Below are 23,049 nucleotides of genomic sequence, written 5' to 3' on the forward strand. Positions count from 1 at the left end.
CAATCCTTCAAGATAAAACCCTGCAGAAGCCAGGCAGTGCTGGGGCTGGGATGTGGGCAGAGTGCACGGGGCCCTGAACTATGTCCAGGCCCACAGGATGGCCTGACAGAGCCAGCAGGAGGCAGCCCCTCTGCAGCTCTGGCTGCTGGAGGAGAGGACCCTCAGCTGACACCCCAGGCTCCCGGGCTTCGGAGGCTTGGGGACGAGGAGAGAAGGAGTGAGTGCGGTCCATCCCCCATCCAGGGACCCATGGGGATCCTGCGAGGACAGAGAGAGGGGCAGAGAGAGGATGAGGAAGAGAGGAGTGGATGGTGGGGAAGATGGGGCTGGGTAGGGAGAGAGGTGGGGAAGAGTCTAGAAGAGAGTGAAGGCTGACAGAGAGGAGAGAGGGAGGGAAAGAGAAAAGGAGGACAGAAGGAGGGAGATGAGAGGGGTGGGGAGGGGAAGCCGGAAAAGAGAACGGGTGGGAGAGAGGAGAGACAACCCCGAAGCTGGAGAACAGACTGGAGACAGAGGAGGCAGTGAGGTGTGGAAGAAGACATCTCCAGAGCAGGGGGAAAGGCCAGCGAGCCCCCAAGGCTACCCCCAGCTCAGGGCCCTCACTCCCCCACCCCACCCCCCGCCCCCAGCCCCACCACTCACCTTGTCTGCCGACTGCGAAGTGCCAAAGAAAATGGGGATGAAGGCGAGCCAGACGATGCAGGTGGTGTACATGGTGAAGCCAATGGGCTTGGCCTCGTTGAAGGTCTCGGGCACACCGCGCGTTTTGATGGCGTACACGGTGCACGTGACCATGAGCAGCATGCTGTAGCCCAGCAGGCAGATGAGCGACAGGTCCGAGATGTCACACTTGAGCACGCCCCTGGCAAAGCGGGGGTCGAGCGTCCGCTGGTCCTGGAAGTCCACCACCGAGTGGGAGGGGTCCACCACAAACCACACGCAGATGCCGAGCAGCTGCAGGGAGATGAGGCTGAAGGTGATGGCCAGCTGCGAGGCAGGGCTGATGAAGCGCGGGGCACTGACCGACCGCTTGCCTTGCTCGAAGATGCGGTAGATGCGGTTGGTCTTGGTGAGCAGGGCCGCATAGCTGATGCTCATGCCTAGCCCCAGGAAGATCCGGCGCAGAGAGCAGGTCCCCAGGTCGGGCTCGGCGATCATGAGGAAGGTGGTGGCGTAGCACAGGAAGATGCCGGCCAGCAGCACGTAGCTCAGCTCGCGGCCCGAGGCCTTGACGATGGGCGTGTCGTTGTAGCGCACGAAGGTGACCACCACGAAGAGCGTGGCGGCGATGCCCACCACGGCCAGGAAGAGGGGCAGCACGGCCCAGGGCGAGTCCCACTCCAGCTTGATGATGGGGATGGGCCGGCAGCCCGTGCGGTTCTCTGTGGGCCGCATGTCATACGGGCAGGTCTTACAGGTATAGCGGTCCACCTGATACTGGTACCCCGTGCAGGGCTCACAGTGCCAGCAGCAGGGCATGCCCTTCACGGTCTTCTTCCGCTCGCCCGGCTGGCAGGGCAGGCTGCAGATGGAGCGGGGCAGCTGCTGCCCACTCCCCGGCCAGTGCATCCGCTCTATCTGGCAATGACAGCACAGGGGAGCTGGCCTCAGGCTATGCCACCCGGTGCCCTGGGCCACCCCACTGGCTGGCACCCCAGCCATGACCCGCTGGACCCAACAGCTGGATTTAAATAAGCCCACCCGCATGATGCAGACACGGCTGACCCCCATGAGGCATCCTGAGCAAATCCAAAACCCTTAAGGACCGTATGGAGACACTGAGCCCAGAGCACAGCAATGAGAACCGGGAGTCCCACGGGGAAGCAGAGAGAACTCAGGAGCCCTGACCCCAGACCAGCATCAGCATCACCCAGGAGCTTGTTGGAAGTGCCACCTTGGGGCCCACCCCAGACCTACTGTCTCAGGATCTGAGCTGTAACCAGACCATGCAAGTGACTTATGGGCTTGCTGGGAGATGCGCTGCCCCACGGCTCAGCCCACGGGGCCTCCTCTGGGCGGCACAGGAAGCTGCGCTCAGCAGACGGCAGTGAACGGAAGTTTGCGCAGAGGATACAGAATCTGTGCCCGGGGGTTAGAGTTTCTTTACATCTTGCTCTAAATTAGTGCTAGTCGCCATTATGTGTCTCCGAAGACACAATCGCTGTGAGCAAAGGAACCCATGTTGGCACACCCTACCGAGTTCAATGTTTCAGAAAAGTCTGGTAAGTAAGCGAGAGGCCCAGAAGAGCCCCAGGCCTTGAGCAAAGGGAGTTGGACTACACTTGGGAGCCATATTCAAAGCATCTGTTCCAAATAGAGTGGCTCATAGGAGGACTTGACACTTAGCGAGCAGCGGGCCTGGCCAGAAAGGTGCTCCTCTGTGCCGGTCCTGGAGGCCAGAGAAGGAATAACCAGCTGGGCAAGGGGATGGTTTCAGAGCTGAGGAAAAGAGGAGGGGGGCCAAAGATGGCCTCATGGGAGGCGGGAGGAAAAGCTCAGGGAAGGAGCTTGGCCTGTGGCTCTGGGCTTGACAGGGCCATGTGGTCCCCCAGGAGCCCAAGAGCACAGCAACAACCGGGGCCACTGTCCCCGCAGGAACAATGAGGTAGGACAAGCCCATGCGCTGGAGCTATGAGACCACAGAGGGACACAGGGCGATGGTGGCTGTTCCAGAAAACTCTGGCTCCCGTGGACAGCCTCGGATGCGGGCAAATCCTGGGATCACAGGTGTGCTGCTAGCTGGCTGTGAGCCCTGCAGCGAACACCTCAACCTCCCTGAGCCTTTGTTTTCCCACCCGATCCAAGGACAGCAGATATGAGGCCACTTTGCCCTTTGCTACTTAGTGTGACTTCCATTTGGAAGGCACCACGGAAATTCTGACTGTTTCCCCGGAAGGTCAGCCCCACGAGGGCAGGGGCTCTGTGCATGTTCCCTGCCGCGTGTCTAGCCCCCAGCCCGGGGCTGGCACACAGGGGACCCGGGGACTCTCTGTGGAATCTATGACAGAGGCCATGAGAGGCCACCTCACTGTCAGACCCTGGAGGAAGACGGTGGCGGGCAGGGTGAAGTCTCTTCCTAGGGGCCCCCCACCCCAGGCCGGCCTGCTCTGTGGCCCCCACAGCACAGCCCAAACTGAGCCCTCAGAAGGCGGGGAGGCTGTGATCGTCGAAGTCCTCTTCCCCCTAACCTTCCCCCCGCCCCAACTCCACGCTGGCCGAGGGGCCTTGTATCATCAGGGAGGAGGAGGCCACGGCCCACCCCACACCGAGGCCCTGCCTTCACTTACCACAGCTGTAGAATGGGATCAGAACAGTGCCTGCCTCACCTCACAGGGCTGCCGTCCATACAGTAGGGTCACATGCTTACCACAGTCGCTGCACACAGCAGCCGCTCAGGAAGGATGAGCCGCTGCTGCTGGTAGTGAACTGAATCCCTGGCCCCCCCACTGCTCCTCCCACTGCACCCAAAAGAGACATGCCTCCATTTGGGGTATCGCCCCGTTTGCCAAGTGCTCCCACCTGCTCTGTTCTGTTTGTCTCCGTTCAGCCACCCAAGGAGCATCACCATAGGAATGGGCTCTGCCCCCCCACCCCCTGCCATGTGGCCTCTGGAACACCCCTCAGGATGGGCTTGTGGAGATACTTCCCCTGACTCAGAAGATTGTCGGAGCTAAATGGGATCATGGGCAGGAAGAGCTTTGAGGAGCTCGAGGGGCTCGTCGCCGAAGAGATTCTTACAACAGGGGACAGCAGGAACATGATGCCACTCTCCCAAGATCTGGAACAGGGGTAGCTGAGGCCAGACACGGGCCTGAGCCTCCTGTGTCCCACTGGTCCTTCCATCCGGCTGTCATACCGTGCCCACCCCGAGCACGGCTCACCCCTTCACCTTGCAAGGCAGGGGCCACGTCCACTGGCATTTCCTCGGGGAATGAACCACAGGTCCTTTCTCTCTAAACACATGGCTCTAGTCACAGCTAGGTACACTGAGGCCAGGGAGGGAAAGCCGCCACATCCCTGGCACAATCAGGGGCTGGGAAAAATGTAGCTAAGAAGATTCAGGAGAAGACGCCCCCCCTCAGCTGCCCAAAATACCCAGAAAAATGATGACCTTCCAGGTATCGTTTGACAGCTTTAGGAAACACTCTCAAACAGCCTTCTACCCCCCACCGGAAACCCCACCTGACTGTGCCCTTTGCCTTGAGACACTGTCCTCCTTCATCCTGATGCAGCCCTCCCCCCCCCTCACCTGGCTTCCCTGCACCCACTGAGCCCTTCCCTCCAGGGTGAGTTGTCTGGATTATCCAGAGTCCCCCCCCTCGCCCCGCCAGCAGGCAGCAGGCAGGAAGGCCCCAGGCCAAGGGAAAGGGCATACAGCAGAAGTCCCACTGTTTCAGGCAGGGGTGGCACCCAGGGCCCTTCCAGGCCTGCAGTGGGGCACGGAAGAAAGCCCAGGCTTGGCAGCAGCAAATGGAGAGTCAGGGCTAGTCCCGGCTAATCAGCGGCTGCTTCCCCTTGCTCTTCCCTCCCAGGGGTTGGGTGGCATGAGTGACTCTGTCCATCCCTCCCGGGGCCCCTCCCTGCCCTCCCGCCACGCACGTACTCTGAGGTGCAGGTGGTCCGTCCAGGAGCCGATGACCTTGTACTCAGCAGAGCCATTGCGCAACTGGTACTGGTAGATGTCGTAGCGGCCAGGGGCATCTCCGTTCTCATTGAAGGTCACGGGGTTCCCCGCGATGCCTGTGGGGGCCAGTGAATGTTACACACTCCGTATCTTTGCTGAGCTCTCACCAAGGAGCAGGGAGGATCAGGAGCCCAGGGCAGAGACACCTCTGGAGAGGCCCCTGCATGGTTCCAACCCCCTGGCAATAGCTGAGGAGACCCCCGCCTCCTCCCCCACAAGGAACCCCAGGACCCCTTCCAGTGCACGGCCCAGGGCAGCCACCTGAGAAGTTGACGTTGCGGATGTACTTGAGCAGCTGGGTGCCGTCCACGGGGTCCATGCGCGGGCAGAGCCCCACGCGGCCGGGACACAGGTCACGGTGCATGGCGTGCAGCGCGTGGCCCATGGCGTACACGGCATCAATCACAAACTGCACCTTCCCCTCCTGCTCATATGCCGAGTCCTGCCCGATGCGTTCTCGGTCTGCAACGAAACGCCCAGCGTGGCGGTGTCCATGCGGCTCACCGTCCTCACAGACCACGTGGTGGGCACCAGAGCCAAGAGAGGTGACATAGCCCATCTCTGCACACCTAGGCCTCCTGGCTCCTGGCCCAGTGCTCACTCTATCACCCAGGCAGTGGTCTTATGGGGGACAACCCCAAAAGGTGACAGGGAGGGTCCACTGCCCTCGCCACTGTACGGCCAGACCCCGTGCCCTAAGGCCCCAGAACAGCCAGGCAGGCCCGCATGTCACGATCGCCCGCAGAAGGCAACTGGCCAAGGGGTCTCCCTGTGGCTGTGGAGCCTCCCTGCCTTCCCCCTGCCTGGCCTAGACTGATCGCAGGAGCCGCTGGCCCTCACACGGGCTGGGAAATCGCCAGGACAAGGGCTGTATCTTGCAGTGGTACCCTACCGCAGCTCACGGATGGGCAGCCACACCAGCCAGGGCACGCTGCCCCTGCCACAGGGTACGGGTGGGGAAACTGAGGCCCAGGGAGGGTGAGAGCCTGGCTGCAGATCCCTCAGGGTTTAGGACCAAGGCCACCTGGTGCCCTCAATGGCTTCCAGTTGCCCCACACACCAGAAGTCACCATCATCCCCACCCACTCCTTCCCCATTAGCCAGGCTGAGTGAGCTCTGTCAAGTGGGGAACCACTCCCACCCCCACCTCACTGCAAACAGCAGTGGCTTCGTAGGGCGCCATGGCCTTGGGGCTCTGGCCTCCCATCCTCACCCCCTAGGCCCTGGGCCCAAGCTCCCCAGCTGCCTAAGGCTTCAGTGTCCTCTCAGTAAAAAGCGATCGTAATCCTGCCCCACAGAGGCTTAAATGAGATGAGGTACGGAAAACACTTGGCACCGAGTAGGTGACTGATCCACATTATTATTGTGCTAAGTGATCAGAATGGGGGGGATTCTGAGGTCAGCAACAGAGGTCCCTGGGCCAGAGCAGGCCAGGAAGGCTTTCTGGAAGAGGAGGCGCTACCCGAGCCTGGGCCCAGGCTAGCAATCATAATGAAGAATAAGGGCTGCTAAGGTCTAGTGAGCACCTGCTCTATGCTAGGCATCGTTCTAAGCCCTTTATGCACATTAACTCATTGAATTCCCAACAGGGTGCCATGAGGTGAGTGATTATGCCCCCATCAGAGATGAAACTGAGGCACAGTAAAGCCCAGTGACGTCCCAGAACCATGAAGTGCTGACCCTGAACCCCAGCACTCCAGCTCCCAGCCTGTGTGCTACTCTATGCCTGAGGGAGTCTAAGAGCAGGATTGGGGCGGGGCGGGGGGGGGGGGAACAGGAAAGCAGGGAGGGGATAGGAGGAGGGGACAGGAGGGGGCTGGAGGATGCAAAGTGGAGGCAGGGAGAGGAAGAGCAGAATGCTAGAGAAGCCGGGCTTCTCCTCCTGAGGCCGCAGTCCCTGCCCCCATCACAGCCTGTAACCTCCTCCCTGGAGACCAGGACAAAGAAATCAACCCCCCACCCCCACCACGTACACCCACTGCCTCCCTGCTAGGGGCCAGGGCCACACCTTGCAGAAGAGACTCCCCAGCAGGAAGCAGGAGGAGTGGCGGCACCCCAGCCTAGCCCCATGGGCCACAGCCAGAGCCTCCCATGTCTACTATGTGGGGGCCAGGCTGGGCTGGGTCAGTGCCAGGCACTGCTCCCCTGGGAACTCCAGAGGTCCCTACGTCCATCCCTCTGCTTGCATACCTCAGACGCAGACGCAGGGTATGTATATATAGGGAAACACACCGCTGTGCCTGGGGTCTCTCCACCATCTAATCCCCTTACACCGGCAAGGACATTTGCTGCCCCACATGACCAGGCTGTCCAGCTGTCACCCCTCGAATGGCTGCGTCAGGTGGCCAGGGCCCCACCCCATTCTCAGCCTATCTCAGGGTGGATACTCAGCACTTGCTGAGTGGATGACAGAAATCATGGCTCTCAGTGCTAGAAATGGCAGGACCAAAGGGGTCATCTGCGGCAATTCTGTCATTTTACAGATGAGCCAACTGCCTGCCCAGAGCTCCCACAGAGCCGGGGGCATATTTCATATGCCTGCCTCAGCCACCGAGGGTAGAACCTGACCCCAGGTACCCCAACCTCGGGGTCAGAGATCAAGAGTCACCACTGCTCAGATTGGACAGTTTGGGGCACATGCCCCATTGGCCCTGGGGACACCGCTCAGTCCAGACAGGCCCACAGCTCCTACAGCGTGGCCTCGGGGCTGGAGGCAGGGCGGGCTTGGGAGCTGTCTCCCTGGCTCTCTCCTGGTCAGCAAAGGTCCTCACTATCCGCCGTCACTGCCCCGCATTTGCAGGAGCCTGGACTCAAAGTCCAGACTGTCTGGGCTGGAACCCCAGCTCCACCAACCCCTCCAGCTGGGTGACCTTGGACCTGTCACTTCATCTCTCGGGCTTCAGTTCCCTCAAGTACAAAATGAGGATAATGATGGTACTTGCCTCACGGGCTTGGGATAGGGTCCCTAATGAGGATTAGTGGGTTAATAGTCACAAGACCTGAAGAGACGCATGGTGCTTTGCCAAATGCCACAGAGGTGGGTCAAACACCTGACAGCACAGACAGGTGGAAGTCCGGCCCTGCCTCGGAGCTCCTGGGCCAGCAGAGCCTTGCTAATAAAACAACACTATTTCTAGGCCAAGGCACAAACAGACGGGAATAAACATGAAAGGCAAATTCTCCAGCTTCACCAGCCTGCCCTCTTGTCCGAGCTCCTGATGACAAGGTTCTGAGACCCAGGAGAGAAGCCCAGGGACAACCCTGTCCCCAGAGGGAGGGCAACAGAGGGGGCTGGGGCAGGTTGCAGGCTGCAGCCCCAGCCCTGGACCCCACCCAACCCCCAGTCCTGCTCCCCTCAGCCTGAAGAATGGAAAACATAAAATACCGCTCAACAACCCCGCACTGCCATCACAGCCTAATTTCATATGGGCGAGAGCCTGAATTATTAACCAGGACGGAGGGGAGGCTAAGGCCACTGCAGAGAGCAGGCAGCTCCCTCCCAAAGCCAAGGACACACTGGGCTGAGGGATCTGGCTGCACGTCCCCACCTGAGCTGCCCTCAGCCTCTCCTCTCTCCTCCCCCAGGGGTCCGTCCTCAGTGGGTCCAGCTGAAGTATCCATTCCCGGGCCACTCAGGTCCAGGACCAAGTGGGGTCACAAGCCACCTGCCCCAAGGCCAGAGTGAGGAGAAGCCTCACCAGGAGAATCCACATCTGCCCGGGGAAGCTCCTACGAGAGGGGCTCTGGGGTCCTGTGGGCAGTCAGCGGCCCATCAGCGCTGCCCCTCCAGAATCTCTACCCCAGAGCTGTCACAGTGCCGGCCATGGACTTCTAGAGACTTCTCGACACACCTTCACATCCTTGACTTTTGTCTCAAGTCCAGCCCCAATTACAGATGAGAAAATGTGCAGAGAGGTGACCTGCAAAGGACCTTTATTTACAAGAGGACACCAGGCCTCGAGCATGCCCTCTACACACAGATACCCCTCAAGCTCCAAGGGCCCTTCCCTGAGCCCCTCAGGAGGCAACAATGACAGGGCCCAAGTGGCTCACATGGTGTGGGCGGGGTGGGGAGGATGGAGCAGGAGTCATAAATACAAGTTAAACAAGGACAAGCTGCTCCGTCCTGAATGTTTGAAGCTGTGCCCATAACCAGCATGGCTCTCCACGCACCTCCTGACTCCTCAGCTAATAACCCCACAGCATGACTGGTGCTCACCGAGAGCCTTCACATGCCTGGCATTTCTCCTCTCTGAGGCTCTGGGAGGTAGGCTGAACTGGCCCCCCTCACAGAGGAGGTAACTGAGGTTTGCAAGTGGTCAAGTGATGTACCCAGAATTTCCCAGGAATCCTGTCACCTAGCACCTGCTCATACATACCTGGGGATGGGCCTGGCTGGGAAGTGGCAGAGCTGGGATTTGAACCTGGATCTCTCTGGCTCCGTAAGAGTTTCCACCACCCCATACCATCCCTCCCCCTCTTCTTCCCCCATCCAGCCCCTGGTCTGCCTCCAGCCCCTTCTCTGGGGCCCAGGCCTAACTGGGAGTTAGGGATCGCTGCTGCAGGTCCAAAGCAGGTGGTGGTCGTGGAGAGAAGTGGGGAGGGGGTCAGAAAATCCCCTCGTGGGTGGGCAGGACCCCCAGGCCCAGGTAGTTCTGGGACGAAGCAGGACACACATTTCTGAGCACTACTGGAGGAGATAAATCCCAGACACATGATGGTAATGACAGCAGCAACAGTCTAAAGATGTCCTAATTGTGTCCCGGGGTGCAGTGAGCCAGAGACGTGTTTGGCTCTGCCACGGGGGACAGCCAGCCGGGGAAACCATCGGAAAGGATTTTCTCCGTCAAAACCCCGCAGCTATGGTTACTACGGTGACTGCAGCCTCTGTCTGCAGGCTGTAAATGGTAATTGAAATGAGCTTTCAAGGTTGAAATAATCAGAGTTCCTCCTTGTCTCCCCCATCACCTCGCCACAACTCACCCCGCCCAACTGCAACCCTCCTGCGCGTTACGCTTGCCCGCGCGTGTGAGCACAGTTCTCAAAGAGGCTCCCTCGCATAAAGGAGACAAAAATCAATGATGTACACACACGTGTATTTCCACAGTTACACATCCAGGGTGGCTACACACAACCCTGAGGGCACTGAGATGCACATCTATACACACGCCCGTGTCCAAATGCGTATAAACACAGGTAACATAGACACGGCTACTCAACCAGCATCCAAGCGTCCGGTCCTCCAGATTCACCCACTGTCGGGCTGAGAGGCCCACGGGTGTTTTCTCTGGGAGGTGACACCTGGAAGTATCCTTGGGGCTAGGAATCTGGGCTGGGGAAGGGAGGCAGGATGCCAGGCGTGGGGCTCAATTCGGCTGGGGCCTTCCAGGAGACGACGTGGAGGACACCTCAGGGCTGCCCATCTGAGGAGAAAAACACTTGGGCTCCCGCCAATCTTAGGCCAAGGCCCGCTCCCAGGGGCAGTAAGTCCATTGGCAAAGATGGGGCTGGTGAGCACTGAGGGGACCAGGGGGCGCCGGCGTGTCTCTACTCACAGGCGGACGTCCACGCGTGCAATCCAGCACAAGTGCGTGGACACACCACACCCATCTGCATGCAGAGCCTGCATTTACGTACAAATATGCAAACGTACACACCAGTTTTCATCCCTTGGGCAAACTTCCAGGAAGTAGGATAAGAGATCCCCCTAGGAGCTACAGTCTAGCAAACACAGCTGGGCCTCTGTCCTGGCTCTGCCATGGATCGGCTAGATGGCCCAGGTCAAGCAAAACGTCCATTCCTCAGATGTAAATTCAGGGTAATGATACTGACCTTGTGGAGTCTCTGAGAGGATTAAGGAGGAATAGGCAGATAACACACTGCATCATACCTTATACGCAGAATCGCTTCGCAAACCTGTTTCCTCTCCTCGCGGGCACTCCTCCACTGCGGAAGATCCCACATCCCTCCCCCTCCATCCTGCCTACAGCCTGGTGCATGCGGGCTCTCCTCCCCTCAAGATGAGATGAGTACAGGGTACCTACCCCACGCAGACAGGGGCCCAGGTCAGCCTGCCTGCCGATATACAGATGGGGGGACAAAGCTGCCACACTGTGCTTCCAGGCCATCCCCCCTCTTTCCTGACTCACCTGTGGTTGAGCCATTCTCCTCGTCACCTCCCTGAAACACGCAGGTTTTTCTGAGAGTCCCGTGAGTCCTGCTCCTGAAGCTGGGCTCCACGCTCCCCAGTCCTGCCCGTCATGCCCCAAAATCACATGGCAGGCTCTCCCTTTCCTAGGGTCACACTCTTGTTCTTCACCCTCACACCATGGTCTCTGCGGGGCCCTCCCCTCCATCAAGACACCTGCTTTCCAGTCTGAGGCAGCTCCAACTCTGTCTGGCCCCCTCTATCTGTTTTCCTAAACTCCCAACCCCAGCCTCAGCTCTCCACCCACTCGTGTCCCAGGGAAGTCGGGGCCAGCTCAGGTGTCTCTACGGATGACCAGTTGGGGCAGATGGAGGATCACCACCTGAGCGGGGAGGAGGGACGGTGACTCGCCCGGCAGGGGTGGGCTCCTGACTCTCTCAGGGGTTCGCTCTGGCTCTGTGGCAATACAGTCCATGGCTCCTCAACCTTGAACCAGCTTCAGACCCCTTTTGAAAGACAACAGTTCAGACCTTCAAGAATATGACCTCATATTCTTGAGGACATCGGAAGTTGAAGTCCCCACTATGACCCTGACTTCCGATGGCAAATGCTCACAGCAGCAGAGAAGTTTGTGTCTCTGAAATTGGTAGAGATCACTTCTGGATGGCCACTGAATGAAAATGCCAAGTTCAAGAATCATCCTGGAGCTCCTGGGTCCCTGACAGTCTGACTTCCAGAGTGTGTCCCCAGATGTCCACAGACCCCAGTTTGAGAATCAGGACATGGGTGTCACGTCTCGATGGGAGCAGCCTACCATCCTCCCGCATTGGGTCTCTTGCAGTCCTGGTGAGTTGCTTGGCATCCCTGAGCTTTGGCCCCCTTGTCTGTGAAATGAGGCCGGCCCCCAAGACCACTCGACACCAGACCACTAGACAAGAAGCCATGCTTGCCACCTGCACAGACCAGCTCCCAGGCAAGGCTGTTCTCTGCATCGGGCTGATTCTGAGGCCTGCGCCCAGGAGCCTGGGGCTTAGCTCTCCCAGACAGGGTAGGACGGGGTCCCGGGGGAGGGGGGAAGGGGACTAGAATCACAGTTGTCCCACAGGGACATCCTCTCATGCCCCATCACCCAGCCGTGTTCCTTCCCCTTCCAGCAGCACCTGGCCTTCCCTCCAGTGGATCTTTCCCCTCAACATGGAAATATGCCTTCATTTCCCCCATTTAAGCAAACAAAAACCCTCTCTCAACGCCCCCTGCCCCCAGCTAGCATCATGCCTTCTCTTTCTCTGTGTACAATGGAACTTCTCGAAAGCATTGTCCCTACTCACCTGTCATCAATTTCTCCCTTGTTTTCCTGACCAACTCCAATCTGGGTTTTGTACCTATTTCTCCAAGGAGTCCCACGCTGCCAAATCCCCTCACCCATTCTTCCTCCCATCTCACTTGCTCTCTCTGCACCACCCGCCACCCCGCAGCATGACAGCAGGTGATGGGGCTGAGCTTCGTTTTCCCTCCGGCCTCCCTGATGGCTCCCCTCCCCAACCCCCTTGACCTCCCAGTGTCCAGAGCTCAGTGCCAGGACCCTAAACCATATTCCCTCCCTTGGTGTCTCCAGCCAGCCCCATCCATATGCCAGCAACTCCCCAAATCCAAGGCCAGCCAGGTGTCCTCCCTAATGCCTGCTCCCACTCCCACACCGGACAGACATCTCATGCCTAAACCAAGCTCCTGACTCTCCTCCCCAGCCCGACCTTCCTCCCCCCGTCTCCTGCACGGCCAAGAATCATGCGGTCATCCTTGATTTATCGTCCCCTTTCTCTCACCTCTGATCCTTCAGCAAACTCTATGGCCACTCTGCAAAACTGGCAAAGAGTCTGACCCCTCCTCACCTCCAAGGCCACCACCTGCTCCAGACCCCGTCACCTACCGCCCGGACTACAGCACAGGCCTCCAAACCGGGCTCCCACTCTGCCCACACCCCTACCTCCTCTCTCCAGGCCACAGACAGAATGAGCCTCTTAGAACAGGAATCGGATCGCGTCAATCCTCTTTCAAACCCTGCAATGGCTCTGTCTCATTCGGCAGAAAAGACTAAATCCCTACACATTGCCTACCAGGCACCCCCAGGATGGACTGGCCCACCCCGCCTCTCTGACCTCATCTCCTTCCTGTTACCCACTCTGCTTCAAGCACACGGGCCTCCTCACTGCTCCCCTGACCTGCCAGGCATGCTTTGCATAGGCCGTGCCCTCTGCCTGGCATGCTCGTTCCCAGGCCTCCACATGCCGGGCTCTCTCACTAGCTTCGGGTCTTTGCTCCAGCATCACCTACTCCATGAGAACTTCTGACCTCCCTATTCAAAAGTGCAACTTCCCTGGGCTCCCAGAACTCTCAATTTTCTTCCAAGGGGCTCCTTGGGGTCTATTCTCTCTGGTCTCATGGTGGGGCCCTCCCTGGAGACCCGAGGCACTGACTGCCAGAGCTACTCCACCACCCACCCCCTTGTCTGGAGAGCTGAATTGCCTCCCAGGGGCAGTGGGAGCTCCCCTCACAGAGCCCAGGAATCAGCCTCTTAGTGAAACCCGCTGGGACAAGGGACAAGCAGCACGGAGGGGACGGGCCCAGGATCCCTCCGGCCGCCATGTGACTGATGGCTTGAATAAAGGTGAGTTCCTCTAACAGGCGGCACAGCCTGGCACCCACCAGAGATAACAGGCAATTTCAAATGTTGGTCCCCCTGCCTTTCCCCAGGAAGGAAGCTTTCTCAGGTCCCTTTGGGAATGTGTAGATCGGCAGATCCTTCAAAGCCAGGCTGGAATAGCCAGGAGGGCCCTGGGGCTAAGATTATCAGCTGCTCTGAGGCAGGACATTTCTGGAGCCAGACTGCCCAGGTTCAAATCCCAGCTCTGTTACTTATGATCTTATGACCTTGGGCAAGTCTTCAGCCCCTCTGTACCTCAGTTTCCCCATCTGTAAAATAGGTTGCTGTGAAGGTTCAATGCCAAACACTAGAACAGGGCTTGACAAGCGATAAATCCAATATAACTATTAGCTGTTATTATTACTGGTGGTGGCGTCGTGGCTGCTAGCGCGGGCAGGTGACAGGAGTCTGCTACACATCCCCAGCTGCCATGCAGCCCCCCTCCCTGTCAGAACTCCCAGCCCCTGGGAAGAGCAGGCAGTAAATTTCTCCTGTTACCTCATAAACCGGGCCTTCCTCCGCTCAGCCATCACCTGGCTGGCTGTGTTGTCAAAAAGATGGATGCCACATCTGCCTCGTTTACGGCTTTAATTCCCAAACCCTCTCCGCGTGCTCCCAGGGAGACAGAGACGGAGGCAGGTGCTGCCCTCCCCTGGGCCTTGACAGCTGCAAAGACCACCCCCCACTCAGTGACCCCTCCCTGGCTCAGGTGTGGGGCGGTCCCTGGGCAATCTGCAGGTGCTTCCTGCAGATCACCTCCGACCCCCCTTCTCTGGGAAAAGGTGAGCAAGGTAGCTCTGCTGGGAGTGGGGCTCTGGGGGGATAGGCGTGGGTAATACGATTCCCATTTTACAGAAGAGGAAACTGAGGCCTCAAGAGGTATGATGCCCTGCCGAGGTCACACAGGTCTGCCGGACCCTCCTGGCTGTATGGTTGAGAAAGAACGTGTGATACCCTCTCCCTCTTACCACTTGGAGACACACCAGCCCAATCTCCAACCGCCGGCCTCTGCGGCTCTTCTGAGACTTCCTCGGGTCACCGCAGTGCTCTGCCCAGCCCTTGGCAGGCAGGCTGGAGGTGCTGAGGAATTAGCGCCCTCCAGGAGCAGCCTGTGGGACTGAAACAGGCAGAGGCCAACCATGGAGTCTGTTGGCGTCAAGGGGACCAGAGTGGGCCAATACAAGGCCCCCAGGGTGGAGAGGCAGGCATCCTGGAAGAAGTGAGTGGGAAGCCAGGCTCTGGAGACAGAGCAGGGGTCGGAGGAGAACACAGAGCGTGCCTGGGCTGGCTGGGGGCAAGAGAGAGGGGGGCTGGAGGAGGGGGAGGGCAGGAAACCCGAGAGACTGGGCAGGGCACCAGCTCTAGAGCCAGGCTGCCTGGGTAGAAAGCCAGTTCTGCCAATTCTCTAGGCTGTGATGTTCTCAAATGGCCTCAGTAGCCTCTTCTGTAGAATGGGTGCTGCACCTGCGACAGCCTATACCAACTGCCCTCCCTCACCTGAGATCCTACAGCTGACACATAGCACTGGTCCCAACAGACTTGGAAATCCCATCGCTCCCACGCCCTTTCCATATCAACAACCATTTTACCAGCACCGATCATGCATGCCATCTTTCAGCCAGCCTCTTCATACCTTCATCTCCAGTCCTCGAGACAACCCACTGACATGGGCGGTGACTTTCCTGTCTTCTCTGAGACTCAGAGAGGTTAAATGACCCATCCAAGGTCACACAGCAGGGAGGACACAGAGTCAGATCCAGACCAGGGGCGAGTCCTTCCCCTGCCCCCTACCAGGTGCCCAGTGCAGAGCCAGCCCTCCGTGGGCATCACCCCAGCCCTCCTGGCCTAAGACATTCTCCCAAGGGAGCGGCTCAGCTCAAACCTGGGCAAGGCCATGGGAAGCCAGAGCTGCCTCGCCCTCACCCAGGGTGGTCTTCACGTCCCACAAACATTCCCAGCAGGAGCCCTGCTCCTCACATTACTCCGAGATGGACGGGCTCGCCGCACCTGACTTGGGGTCACACCAGGACCCTTACCACCCCTGCTGGGGCTTCAGATGCAGCTGTAAGGTGCTGTCCTTCCACCCCTCCCTGTGATGCATATCCCTCCTCATTCCAGTTTCTGCTCCTCTGCTTACGCCTTCCCTCCTGCCTGGGGTGCATGCCATCCTCCCTCCCATCACTGCCTCTCCCTCCCACCCAGAGGCCCCCATACTTTGCTGCACAGTAGAACCCCCTGGGGCACTTTGAAAAAAATCCCGATGCCCAGGTTGCACCCAGGACCAATTCACTGACAAGGTCTGGGGGTCAGGCATCAGTAGCTTTAAAAAAATCCCCAGGACATTCACAGCAAACCAGGCTTGGGGACTTCCCAGCCCTAAATACACATAATCATCCAGGGAGTTTTCACAAAATCTATAGCCCAGAACCCACCCCTGAGGTTCTGACTGAACGAGTCTGGGGGTGAGGGCTACTGTAGTTTTCAAAGCTGCCCGGTGATTCCAATGCACCGCCAGGCCTGAGAGGCCCCATTCTCCAGTTCACAAAGTACCTCCATACTTTCTCATTTCCATCCCAAGACACCCTCTGGGCTGGCTCACCATCAATCCCATTCCTCAGATAAGAAAGCAAAGGCCCAGAGAGGTCAGAGAGTTTGCCTTAGGCTCGCCGTGAAGCTCTACGCTCTTCTGAATTGTGCTCTCGCCCTCCTTCCTCTGCCGGCTCTGAGAGCCCAAACATCCTCCCTTAGGGCTGCGGAGGGGTGCCCCTTTCCCCATTTCACCAGCCAGGCGGGAGACATTTGCGAATCCTGTCCTGCGGACTGGGAGTCTGGGTAGAGCCTACAGGGGCTGACCAAGGCCCTCCCCACTCCTGCCCCTCCCAGACCAAGAAGTCACTCCAGAAAGCCCCTCGCCCTTGGCAGGCGGGATACGGGAGACCCCAGTTACCCATCCTGACCCCAGTTCCAGTGTCCCCCAACCCCATCTTCAAGCCAGGTCTGGTGACCTATAATCAGGGTGACTATACAATTTTCTACCCCATTTAGGCACTTTTAAGAATAAAAGGGATGTTTTTAGGGGCACCTGGGTGGCGCCAATGGTTAAGCATCCAACTCTTGGTTTTGGCGCAGGTCATGATCTCAGGGTCAGGAGATCAAGCCTCGCATCAGGCTCCATCTCAGCATGGAATCCGCTTGAGACTCTTACTCCCTCTCCCTCTGTCCCTCCTGCTTGTGCTCTCTCTCTCTCTAAAATAAATAAATAAATCTTTAAAAAATAGTAATAAATGGGATTTTTCTAAAATTCGGCCAGGAGAAAAGGAGTCACCAAGCTGTACGGTCACCCTACCCACGAACGCTCAGTCTCCTGTGCTGTCACGTTTGCACTTCTTAAACCTCCGCTGTGATTACTGCCTGATGAAGGCATTTGCTGTGCAGGCTTCGGCAAGCAGCTTGGCCTCTCTGACTCTCCATATCCTCCTCTATAATAAGGGGATCACAAAAGCCCCTAGACCTGTTGTAAGAGCGAAATGAGATAATGCCTTTAAAGCATCTGGAACACAGTAGATGCACAACAAGCCGTGGTATTTGGGGTTATTGGCTCAGCCAGAAACATAAGCCCCTACGTCAGACAAACGCACACATACCCCTTCTCTTAGACATACTGACTTATGTACACACAGTCACACACACCCATGTGTGCACACACACTACCACGTACAACCCACACGTGAGCATGCCTGCTGGGCCCCAGGGATGGAGAGGGGAGGGGGGATACCCACGCTCCTAAATGGCCAATACTTCTGATTCCCAGAGGGCCCTGGCCACCAGAGGGCAGCATCCTCCCCACATGCCCACCAACCTCATCCAGCTTCCTCCTCCCCTGGCCCTGGGGGGATCTCCCCACCGCCTAAGATTCCATGCAGCATGTCCCTGCACCCAGGCCAGTGGCCCCTTGCTCAGCTGGCCCTCTGCCCAAGCTACACCGATCAGTCCAGGAGGATACAAGAGGGAGTTCACCATCCTCCCACAGGTACCACTCATGTTGAAGACACCCAGAGCTCCCTCAAAGTCACTGAGGCAAGGTTCTGCTGCAGAGCTGCCCAGACCAAGAGTACAGAGAGACCCACATCTGAATGTGTCCAAATGTGGACACACCATGATGGCTACCCTAGGGGACTTAGGGCCTAGAGCTCAGATCCACCTGGGTTCAAATCGGGCTCCACCATTTTCCATCTATGGGAACTCAGGTCCCTTTACCTACCTGAGCCTCTGTTTTCCAATTTGTAGAATGGACCCATTGTCCCATCCTCCTGTGGCCCATTCCCTATCCTTTTCAGGACTCTGCTCAAATGTTACCTTTACAGGAAAGCCATCTTTTTGTTTTAGTTGTTTCTACTGCACATTTTCTTTCTGACATATTCTATATAGTTCACTTATTTATCTTGTTTAAACGTTTTCCTATTAGGATAAAAATTCCAAGAGATTTTTGACTCTTTCGTTCAGTGCTATATCCACAGTGCTTAGAACAGGGCCGGGCACACCCTGGGAGTCAAACTGGTGTTTGTTGAATGACCGAGGGAACCGTGAGGGGGTTAGAGATGGTTTCTGCAGAATGCTCAGACCAGTGAGCATCTGGACTCCCACACGGGGCAGCTGGGGTCAGTTCTGTGGCCTCATCCTAGGGACATTCAGATGAACCCCAAGGTGGCTGCAAGCCGGACAGAACTGCTTTCCCCCCAGCAGCATCACGGATGGCTGAGAGCACGCGGTTTCTAGGATTCTAAGCCCTCCCACCCCGGAGGCCTCCGGTCCGAAAGGCCCCGCCCCCACTCCCTCAGACCCCGCCCCGTGGGTCCCCCAGCACCGCCCCCAGGCGCCAGCCCCTCTCCCCGCCCCCGCTCCGGTGGTAGGCCCACCCCCGACCCAGGGCCCACCCTGGCCCCGCCCCGCGCGTGCTCACTGGTGCACTTCTTGACGTGACTGCCCTTCTTGAGCGCGTGGCGGCTCAGCTTGCAATGGAAGTTGTCCTCCCAGAACTCGGCAAACCAGATGTTGCGCCGGTTGTTGTCCAGCGTGCGGCTGGAGAAGTAGCGGTCGAAGCCTGGCAGGGAACCAGGACGTCAGGGCCTCGCGCCCCGCCTTCCCCACCTGCCCCTAGCCCTCCCCGCTTTCACTCCCCCCCACCCCAGGTTTAGAGATGGCCCAGGCAGAGGGAGAGAGGAAGGGAAGAGCACAGCCTCTGATCCAGGGCCCCGCCAGAAAAAACAAAATGTGGAGCATTTCATTTCATTCAAAATGAAAAGAGCTGTATTAAGTCCCAGGGGAAGCATGTGTAATATTGCAACTGCTGCCTTTATGGAAGAGAAGTGTGCGGTGAGGATGCTTCATGCTTGGCCTTTTAACCACCAAAATGCTAATATCGGGCCTCTTTGAGAAGGAGCCACCTGGGGGTCCTGAGATTAGAGCAGAGAGTCTGGTGGGGGTGGTGACCAAGGCTGGGAGCACCTGCGCTCTCTGGTTGGGAAGAGGAGACCAAACAAGAGAGGGTAGGGGATGACCCAGGTCACACAGCAAGACCAGGGAGGGCCTGGATCTTCTGTCTTCGAGTCCAGAACTTCTTCATCGATGACAGACATGGCTTCCTCCTCCAGATGTTCCAAAGGGGACTCACCGCCTCTGCTCTAAGCCCAGAAAACCTCACCCCAAGGCGGGCAGGCTGGCGAGTGAAAAGTGCCTGCTCTCTCCCACCCAGTGCCCCTTCTACATCCATGACTGTTCCCAGGAACATGCATCATTGACCGAGCTGCTGGGGGTGGGCCAGAAGGCCTGAAAGTTCAGTAGGGTCCACACTAGGGCAGGGTTCAAGTGGGGGCTCTGTGACTGTGGGAGCTGTAGGAGAATGCTGACATTGGTGAGGGACTGGGCGAGGGCAGGCTTTCCCAGCCTTGGCATTTTTGATGCTTAGGGCTGGATCATTATGTGTTGTGGGGGGCAGGATGTCGAGCAGCATCACTCCCTCGTTGTGACAACCAAAAATGTCTCCAGACTTTGTCAGATGTCCCTTGGGGGTTACATCGCCCCCTGGATGAGAACCACTGCTCAAAGTCTTCTCTAGTATCGCAGAGAGAAAAGGGACTTGTCAGACAAGTACGCCACTTAATAGCCACTATATGTCGCTCCATCTCTCTGAGCCTTAATGTATTCATTTACTAAATGTGGAAAAAAGTGTCTTATGGGGTCGCTGGAAAGACTAAATGAGATGTCTCCCAGTAGCCACAGTCACTACTGTTTTGTGTTTATTATGGCTCAAGGCTGAGAAGGGTAACATGGGAACTTCTGTGGCCTCTACCTCCGGGTAAAGGGAGTACGCTGCCTGTGACCTTGAGCAAGGGCCTCCCGTGCTCAGGCCTTGGTCTCTTAGAAAGTTCGGTAGAGACGGATGTCTGCAGGCCTTCCCAGCAACATCAATGCTGGCCTCTATTTAATGAAGCAGGAGCAGGGGAGAAGGCCCTGGGAGCCTGCCTCCCCTGTGGTGAGGACAGGGAGGTCCCTGCCAAATTGGGCCACTAATGGGAACTTCACGCCTCACTCACAGCGAGGTTCCGGCCAGAGCAGACCAGTCCTACCCAGGGTGACTGTGGGTTCTGCCCCAAGAGGAAGGGATGCCAGACAGGATAGACCCAACCCCGACACCACCGAGGGCCTGCCAGACCCGGGCAGGGCCTGCAGGGAGAACCTGGCACATCACCTTCTTCTTGTCTCCTGCTGGCAGCTCCCAGGCCCTTCTGACAGAGGACGTGCCCCAGGCAGGGCGAGGGCCTTGGCTCTCGGTCCCAGATGGGAGAAGGGATGGAAGGGTGTGGAGATGAAGGAAAAGTCCTTGATAAATAAGCTTCCTGTATGTGCCACACACCTCCCACACCCGAAAATATCTGAGAAGGGAGAAGAAAGCTCCTGAATCTGGATTTGCATCCTGCTGGGTCAAGTGTAACTGGTAAGGCCACCCAGCCTCAAGCATCAGCACAGAGAGGGTGTGGGCCAAGGAAGAGGAAAGACAGGATGCGGGAAGATGAGGAGTGGGCAAGGAATGGAGTAGGGGGACAGTAAGAAGGAACAGCTGGGGAACACACAGACAGTGGGGGCAGGCGGGGGGGCGCAGTCCAGGGCTGCCGGGCTTACCTCGGACAGACATTCTCTTGGGGAGGATAGTGACAGCACCCTCGGCCACCTCCTCCAGGTCCAGCACGGGTGCGCTCTTGGAGCCCCAGCTGTCCGAGCCCATCCAGAAGAAGTGGCCCGTCTGGTTGGCCTTCCGCGCGGCCTCTAGCACACGCCTGTGGGAACACACACCAACCCAGCCCAGCCGTGTCTGCCCCTGCCACTGCCCCGCCCTGGCCACCCCTGCTCGCGGGGGCCCTTGGCTGAACCCCCCCAGGCACACACATGTCCCCCGAATAGCCAATGCCTGTTCCCCCAGGCCCATGGCTCCTCCGGCCCCTGGCCCACACTTTTCTCTAGGCCCCCACACCCACTCCTGCCCCTAGGGCCACATCTGTCCTCGTAAGACCATACCTGTTTCCCTAGGTGCGTGCGCACCCTGGATCTGACTCAGGCCCCCGGCACTACACCTGCTCAGTCTGTGTCCTCAGGTTCATGCCACCCTGGCCCTAATCCCACAGCCACATCTGGTCTCCTTCTCACCTTTATATGTGTACACGCACACACGCGCACACACGCACACACATACCTGTCTACACGGTTACCCCTCCGCTCTCGCTGCTCCCCTCCCAGCAGAGCCCTCTCCACCCCACCTCTTTCTGGGCTAAAAGCCTAGGGCCTCTGAAGAGCTGCTTCCCACACCCTCCTGGATGGATGAAAGGGTGCGAGGCAGGTGCTCACCCCCTCCACAGTCCTACTGTGACAGCAGTTGTCATCAAATCAGGGACCCGAGAGCCCAGCACAGAGCGGCGCCCACAGGAGGCACTCAGGGAGGAGAAAACCAGCGAGGACTGGGCAGAATTCCCCCAACCCAGCTCCTCCCATGGGGGGGGGAGGGGGAGACTGGAACACAGAGAAGGCGAGCACCTTGCTCAGGATCACACAGCAGGCAAGAGGCTGTGCTATAGAAACTGGGACACAGCCAACAGGGCTCGGGAGCAGCTGCTGAGCCAGGGCAGGGGCAGGACAGCCTGGGGCTGTCAGGGAGAAACAGGTTTCCAGGCCCCAGAGCCCACGCCTTCCCTCCTCCAGTAGCTCCTGACTCTTGACGATCCCAGACCCCTCAAATCTATTGCAGCTCCCCGCCCAGGGCACAAAAATCTGGGGGGGGGGTGCTGTTCCCAGAAGCCACACCCACAGCCCTATAAATACCCACTTGCATCTGGCCAGCCAGAGCTGACCAGAGCTCCCAGGCCTCCCTCCCTGCAAAGTCACCTGGGTTTATTTTTACTTCTGTTTGCTTCTGAAAATGCACTGGATTTCCAGAAATGCCTCTGCACGCCCCCCCCCCACTTCCTGCTGCCAGTTCCCTCTGGAGTCAGGCGCTCCCCTAGGTGCCTCTTGTCTAGGACATGAGGCCCGGTGCCTTCATCCTCCCCTCCCAGCACATGGGTCCATCTGAGCTAAGCAGCAGGCCTGAAGCGGGGCGCACCTCTGGGTGGGGGGTGGGATTTGAGTGCCGGGCTTTGGGGGTGGGGTGGGGACAGGAGTGCAGGGACCGGTGATTTAAGTGAGGGAAAGGACTTCTGAAGAGACCCTCCTGCTCCAGGAGCTGGCAGACCTGTGGGCAACAGGAATGTCCTGAGGCAGAATGTAGGGGGCCTGTAAACCTTGAGGGGGGTCAGGAGCAGCCCCTGGGCTCAGTAGCCTCTGACTCCCCCTTCCCAGCCTTTCGCTGCCTGAGACACCGTCCTTAGAGCTGGTCTTGTTGGCTTTTGTGGCCTTAATGATCTTCCAGAACTTCCCACTCCATCCCTGCAGGGACCTGGCAATGTCTCCAGGGGGAGATAAGTTTTGCTGCAACTCAGGTCCAGGATGGGGTCTTTACCAAGTGGGGAAAGTGCTGGAAAGAATGGGACTCGGATGGACACTGGTTAGCAACAGGGAGGGAGACACATGGGGGCAGGGGCAGACAGGCAGCTTTGGCTGGGCTGGAGGGCAGGGGAGGCCGGGGGCACAGCAGGCTTGACACCTCAGGCCAGCCAACTGAGGGAGGAGGTCTGGGGAGGACCATATCTACTGTCTTATCCTTCTTCGCAAGTGCAGGGGTTGTGTCTCCGACCCCCCCTCAGACTGGGGCTCCCTGAGGGCAGGGCTGTGTCTCCCCCAACTCAGACTGGGGCTCCCTGAGGGCAGGGCTGTGTCTCCCCCAACTCAGACTGGGGCTCCCTGAGGGCAGGGCTGTATCTCCCCTCAGACTGAGGTTCCCTGAGGCAGGACTGTGTCTCCCCTCAGACTAGGGCTCCCTGAGGGCAGGGCTGTGTCTCCCCTCAGACTGGGGCTCCCTGAGGGCAGGGC

At 58.3% G+C, this 23,049-nt stretch overlaps 1 protein-coding gene across 3 annotated transcripts in view; it reads right to left on the reverse strand.

Annotated features, from left to right (window-relative positions):
* The window catches only part of GRM4 (glutamate metabotropic receptor 4), a 117,966-nt gene that overhangs the window by 12,964 nt on the left and 81,953 nt on the right, over window positions 1-23,049 (reverse strand). For all 3 annotated transcript variants that reach the window (XM_081828017.1, XM_081828015.1, XM_081828016.1), the window contains exons 5-9: window positions 20,713-20,867; window positions 18,494-18,634; window positions 4,946-5,146; window positions 4,604-4,740; window positions 643-1,578 (exon numbers count right to left, since the gene is read on the reverse strand). In XM_081828017.1, coding sequence (XP_081684143.1) covers window positions 643-1,578; window positions 4,604-4,740; window positions 4,946-5,146; window positions 18,494-18,634; window positions 20,713-20,867 — 1,570 coding nt within the window. The remainder of the gene's footprint in view (window positions 1-642; window positions 1,579-4,603; window positions 4,741-4,945; window positions 5,147-18,493; window positions 18,635-20,712; window positions 20,868-23,049) is intronic.

This window comes from Leptonychotes weddellii, chromosome 8 (genome assembly GCF_054177405.1).
Source record: "Leptonychotes weddellii isolate Sample4059 chromosome 8, ASM5417740v2, whole genome shotgun sequence".
Lineage (NCBI taxonomy): Eukaryota > Metazoa > Chordata > Mammalia > Carnivora > Phocidae > Leptonychotes > Leptonychotes weddellii.